Here is a 5,971-nt window from a genome sequence, read left to right as displayed (position 1 = left end):
ATACAAAATTATCAGCTTAAACATTAGCCTTCTGTATTTGGCGAAACATTTAATTAATTCACCCCTAATGCCTTGGCAGGGCCAGACCAAATGATTTCGTGCCTTGTACGGCCTGCCAGATGTTTCCCACCCCAGCCTTAGGTGAATCCTTAACATATCTCTAGGAGATCAGGGTTCTAACGGATCTTGCTAGTGTCCCTTCAACCCCCTCTGAGTGCTACACTGTTTTCAGGGAGATCTATCTGGAAGGGGTCTGAAGATGTCACTTCCCTCCCCTCACTCCTATCCCTTCACTCCTCTTCCCCTAACTCCTATCTCCTCACACCCTTCTCCCCTCACTCCCTTCTCCCCTCACTCCCTTCTCCCCTCACTCCCTTCTCCCCTCACTCCGCTCCCTTTACTCCCCTTGTTAAATAAAGGCCCTTAAGATTTGTCAAATAAGGCCTTTGGGACCTGATCTCTATCTTGCCAGCCTTATCTCCTGCCTTGCCTCTTCCTATTTTATGCTCTATCATAATTTTTTAAAATAGGTTTATGGATCCCTGAAACAGTCTGTTTCATTTAACTGTTCTGTGCCAACTGATAGAATTGACCAACCACGCCCTGCTTTAATACCTTTTCACCCTGCACAGAATTCTGTCATAGCAGAGATAATATGTTTATTTGCCCTTTTGTTTTTAGTAAAGGCATATAGTACCCCTGTAGGACCATAAGTCCTTTTTGGGCTTATTGATCCTTGTATGCCAGAGCCAAGTACTGGACCTGCAACTGAAAAATGTAAAACAAATGTGTGAATTCCCCATAATGTCTTTTTTCCATTTATCTCTTAGACCTTAATATTTCCCTGATTTTATTAATTTGTGTGAGTTCTTTATATAAGGGTATTAATGCATTTGTTGCCGTTATCTTCTCAAGTGTATTGGTTGTCTTTTAATTCTGTTTAATCTTACTTTTGATGTAATGAAGATTTTCATTTTTATGTAATCAAATATAGCCATTTTTTAATTTGCTGACATCTTCCACTGATTTTGCTGATGTTAATTTTTTACTCCTTTTTCTCTTGACTACGATGTTAATATATGGTCAATGTAGGTATCTTAGAACATACAGAATTTCCAAAGAAAACATTTCTTGAAACTAAAAGCTCCCATAATTCTATCACCTAGAAATAACCAGCATTAATGATACCCAACACATAATAGGTATCAGGTATCAAAAAAATTGTTGAATGAATTAGAAATTTGGTGCAGTCCTTTTATTTATGTGAATGTTTTACCAAAAAAGCTACCAGTGTACTTGAATTTTGTATTCATTGTTTTTTTCTCTTACTGTATTGTGAACATTTTTCCATGATAATAGTCTTCTAATTTTTTTCAGCTCCACTGAAATTGCATTGATCCGAGCTTGCCACCAAGAGCCTAACAGTCACCATGATGCTGAGCACGGAAGGCAGAGAAGGTTTCGTGGTGAAGGTCAGGGGCCTACCCTGGTCCTGCTCTGCTGATGAAGTGATGCGCTTCTTCTCTGATTGCAAAATCCAAAATGGCACATCAGGTATTCGTTTCATCTACACCAGAGAAGGCAGACCAAGTGGTGAAGCATTTGTCGAACTTGAATCTGAAGATGAAGTGAAATTGGCTTTGAAGAAGGACAGAGAAACCATGGGACACAGATATGTTGAAGTATTCAAGTCCAACAGCGTTGAAATGGACTGGGTGTTGAAGCATACAGGTCCGAATAGTCCTGATACTGCCAATGATGGCTTCGTCCGCCTTAGAGGACTCCCATTTGGCTGTAGCAAGGAGGAGATTGTTCAGTTTTTTTCAGGGTTGGAAATTGTGCCAAATGGGATGACACTGCCTGTGGACTTTCAAGGGCGGAGCACAGGGGAGGCCTTTGTGCAATTTGCTTCGCAGGAGATAGCTGAAAAGGCCTTAAAGAAGCACAAGGAAAGAATAGGCCACAGGTACATTGAAATCTTTAAGAGTAGCCGAGCTGAAGTCCGAACCCATTATGACCCCCCTCGAAAGCTCATGGCTATGCAGCGACCCGGTCCCTATGATAGGCCAGGGACTGGCAGAGGTTATAATAGCATTGGCAGAGGGGCTGGGTTTGAAAGGATGAGGCGGGGTGCCTATGGTGGAGGGTATGGAGGCTATGATGATTATGGTGGCTATAATGATGGGTATGGCTTTGGGTCTGATAGATTTGGAAGAGACCTCAATTACTGTTTTTCAGGAATGTCTGATCATAGATACGGAGATGGTGGGTCCAGTTTCCAGAGCACCACAGGGCACTGTGTACACATGAGGGGATTACCTTACAGAGCCACTGAGAATGATATTTACAATTTTTTCTCACCTCTTAACCCCATGAGAGTACACATTGAAATTGGACCCGATGGCAGAGTTACTGGTGAGGCAGATGTTGAATTTGCTACTCATGAAGATGCTGTGGCAGCTATGGCAAAAGACAAGGCTAATATGCAACACAGATATGTGGAGCTCTTCTTGAATTCTACTGCAGGAACAAGTGGGGGCGCTTATGATCATAGCTATGTAGAACTCTTTTTGAATTCTACAGCAGGGGCAAGTAGCGGTGCTTATGGTAGCCAAATGATGGGAGGGATGGGCTTATCCAACCAGTCTAGTTATGGGGGTCCTGCTAGCCAACAGCTGAGTGGTGGTTATGGAGGTGGCTATGGTGGTCAGAGCAGTATGAGTGGATATGACCAAGTTCTGCAGGAAAACTCAAGTGACTATCAGTCAAACCTTGCATAGGTAGAGAAGGAGCATTAAACAGCTACTACAGAAATGAAAGCTGTGCATTTATGGGATTGAATAGAATGGGAGGGCTGTCTAGCATATCCAATATGGTTAATGGGAAATAGATTCTGATTACTCTAGGTCAACTTTTCTTTCTCTTTCTTTCTCTTTTTTTTAAGAAAACAAAGGTTATGTTTAATACTTTTGCATTACAGGCTTGTGATTTATGCTTACTGTAAAATGGGAGTCAGAATTGTTTTCAAGCTCAGTAATTTTGAACACTGAAATATTCAGTATTGACCATAACTGTTAAAACAATTTTCATCTTTCCTCAAGTTAGTTTATGTTGTAGGAGTGTACCTAAGCAGTAAGCATATTTAGGTTAAAGCAATTCTCTTATGTTAAATGTTGCTCTTATACCACAAGACATTGAAAACTTTGGATGTGTGTTGAGAAAACATGCTTTTCTGTAAAACTCAAATATAGGAGCTCTGTCTATAATTCAAAGTGAAAACATTTGGCATGTTTGTTAATTCTAGCTTTTTGGTTTACTATCCTATAAGGCACGTGAGTTACACTTATTTTTATTAAGATCTGGGACAATTTTGAGATGTAATACCAATTGATACTTTAGGAGTTGGGTCATGTCATTTGTATAAAATTCTGAAGCTTTGATTTAAATCTTTCCTTGTATTGTGATTTCCATTAGACATATTGTACTAAGTGAAACTTGTTAAATAAACCTTCCTTTTAAAAACTGGAAAAATAATCTTGTGCAGCTTGATTTTTATTATATTCTGTTATATGAGCCTTTTCTTTTACACAGTCCTCTACTGTTGAAGTTTAAGTTATTTTTAATTTTTGAAATTATTATAAACATACATTAGCATCTTTATACATTCTTGCATATATCATTAATTATTTCCAAGATATATTCCTAAAAGTGCTGAATCAAAGGTACACACATTTTAGAAGTTTTTATTGGAGAGATTGTGTTTCCCTTAGGAATGTTTTTATTTTACCATCATAGCCTTCTCAATGATGCACATTATTCTTGATCTTGGCCAGTTAGTTGAAAAATGGTACCCCATTGCTATTTTAATTTGTATTTCTTTGATTAATATTCAGGTGGAGCAACTTTCTATTTCTTAACTTATTATCAACATGTCCACAGGACTACTGGACTACTCCAGAGACTACTTGATTCAAGACAGCATCCTCCAAAATCCAAAGAAGAAAAAGCAAATAATCCTCTTTATTTAACCATAAATAAGATTTAAGGCACTTTTGTATGTTTTGATAAAGTTGGCCTGTGTAACAGAAGTAATTCAGTCTCCTCTGTAACTTAAGAGTCTCTAAACACCCTTTAAGGTCTTTCAGAGCATTTAAACCTTGTTTTAAACCAGTGGTTCTCAAACTCAAGCATGCACCAGAATCCTTTGTTGGACTTGTCAAATCATTGATTACTGGACCCCTCTCCTAGAGTTTCTGAAATTATGTAGTTCTGGGGTAGTGCTTGAGAAACTGCTAATGCTGCAGGTTTTGTGACCCATGACAGCTCTCTACAAGGTTTATCTGAACCCTAAAACAGCAACTTGAAGCAGTTTCCTTCACGATCCCTGATTGCCTTCCCTTTTTCCTGTAAAAAGTAGTTTAAACTTATCTACTAAAGTACACTTCACATATGCTTATTAACAACACTTGTGATATCTGGTTATTTCAAATTTCTGCCCACATCATAAATTTCTCGCCATTAACAATTACACCTTTTGATGATCTAAAGGCCTGGATGCCCTCAGGTCAGTACAAGCTGTACCTGAACGTCTACATATCTCTTTGTAGATCTGACCAGACTGGAAATGGATTGTTATCCTTGGTATATTTAGAGCTTGGGACCCAGAGAAACACTCGGAGAGGGAAAGTAAATACCAAGTTGGTATTGTCTAACTACTTTACTTAAGGACATATTTTATTGAGCACCATTCCTAGAAAATCATTCATACTGAGGATACAGTTGGAGGTGATTTGAGATTCTTTGATGACTTCTAATTGTGTCAGCAAGAAAGCAAGAAATCCATTTTGACTCATGCCGTAATGAGGCAATCATTACTTTCACCTCCTAAGCCAGTGGTTCTCAACGTTGGCAGCACATTAGAATCATCTGGGAATCTTTTTAAAATACTGGTTTCTGGGCCTCATCCTCCGGAAATTCTGTTTCTTTGTTTTGGGGTGGGGCCACAACATTAGTAACAAAGAAACAATTTCCGGAGGATGAGGTCCAGAAATCAGGATTTTAAAAAGATTCCCAGGTGATTCTAATGTGCAGCCAAGGTTGAGAACCACTGTACTAAGCCCTTCAGGAAGCCTTTCTCAGAGGGTTCACAAGTAGGTGTTTTTGCTTTCTAGGCTGCTCAGTTAATTTTCCAGAACGTTCTCTAAATGTGAGCAAAGATTCTCCAGTTAGCCACTAGATGTCGCCAATTCTCAGGATATGATTGACTGAGTCCAGAGCAGCCGTGGGCAAACTAAAAAAAAAAAGACCATACCCTTTTATGTAATGATGTTTACTTTGAATTTATATTAATTCACACAAACACTCCATCCATGCTTTTCTTCCGGCCCTCTGGTCCAGTTTAAGAACCTTTCCAGTTTAAGAGAGTTAAGGTGTTTGCTTCCTCAGCTGAATAAGAAAACACAGAAGGTGCTGGGCTAGGTGAAAAAGGATTAGGCAAAAACAAACAACAAAACAACCTCATAGCACAGATAACAGTATGGTGATGACCAGAGGAAAAGAGGAGTGGGGAATGGTAGAAGAGGGCATACGGAGAGGATAAATGGTGATGGAAAGAGACTTGATTTGGGGTGGTGAACACACAATATACAGTTGATGTATTATAGAATTGTATGCCTGAAACATATTTTATTAACCAACTAGAGGCCCGATGCACAAAATTTGTGCAAGGGGCTTGGCCCTCACAGCCGTGGCTTCATCTGGAAGGACGTATGGAAGGTCATTTGGATGTTCGGTCTAATTAGCATATTAGCTTCTTATTATATAGCATGTCACCCAAATAAACTAAAAAAGGTAAAAAAGAGAAAGAGAAAGGCTTAGGGAAGTGGTCAAAACAGAGACTCTGGAAGATCAGCAGTCAGCACTAGAGGTGTGGAAAGGGACAGTAGTTCCTTTCAGAGTAACAACACAGATA

General features: G+C 39.2%; 1 protein-coding gene across 2 annotated transcripts; it reads left to right on the top strand.

Annotated features, from left to right (window-relative positions):
- Positions 1 to 1,348: 1,348 nt before the first annotated feature.
- On the top strand, positions 1,349 to 3,534 carry HNRNPH2 (heterogeneous nuclear ribonucleoprotein H2 (H')). Of its 2 annotated transcripts, XM_015564308.1 has the most exons (2): positions 1,349 to 2,729; positions 2,780 to 2,983. In XM_015564308.1, exons 1-2 carry the CDS (start codon positions 1,431 to 1,433, stop codon positions 2,888 to 2,890), a joined length of 1,410 nt encoding a protein of 469 aa, XP_015419794.1. In that variant the 5' UTR covers positions 1,349 to 1,430; the 3' UTR covers positions 2,891 to 2,983. The 2 variants fall into 2 exon arrangements, with proteins under 2 accessions (XP_015419794.1, XP_006764330.1); XM_006764267.2 differs by having other exon boundaries at positions 1,350 to 3,534.
- The last annotated feature ends 2,437 nt before the right edge of the window (positions 3,535 to 5,971 follow it).

This window comes from Myotis davidii, unplaced genomic scaffold (assembly GCF_000327345.1).
Source record: "Myotis davidii unplaced genomic scaffold, ASM32734v1 scaffold1241, whole genome shotgun sequence".
Taxonomy (NCBI): domain Eukaryota; kingdom Metazoa; phylum Chordata; class Mammalia; order Chiroptera; family Vespertilionidae; genus Myotis; species Myotis davidii.
This window is presented reverse-complemented; position numbering and strand designations above follow the sequence as displayed.

Excerpts from the sequence above, each read along its gene's own strand:
- HNRNPH2 (XM_015564308.1), top strand. The coding sequence starts at position 1,431 with ATGATGCTGAGCACGGAAGGCAGAGAAGGTTTCGTGGTGAAGGTCAGG. Across the intron at positions 2,730-2,779 it reads AGAGCAGTATGAGTGGATAT|GGTAGAGAAGGAGCATTAAA; the intron begins GACCAAGTTCTG and ends AAACCTTGCATA.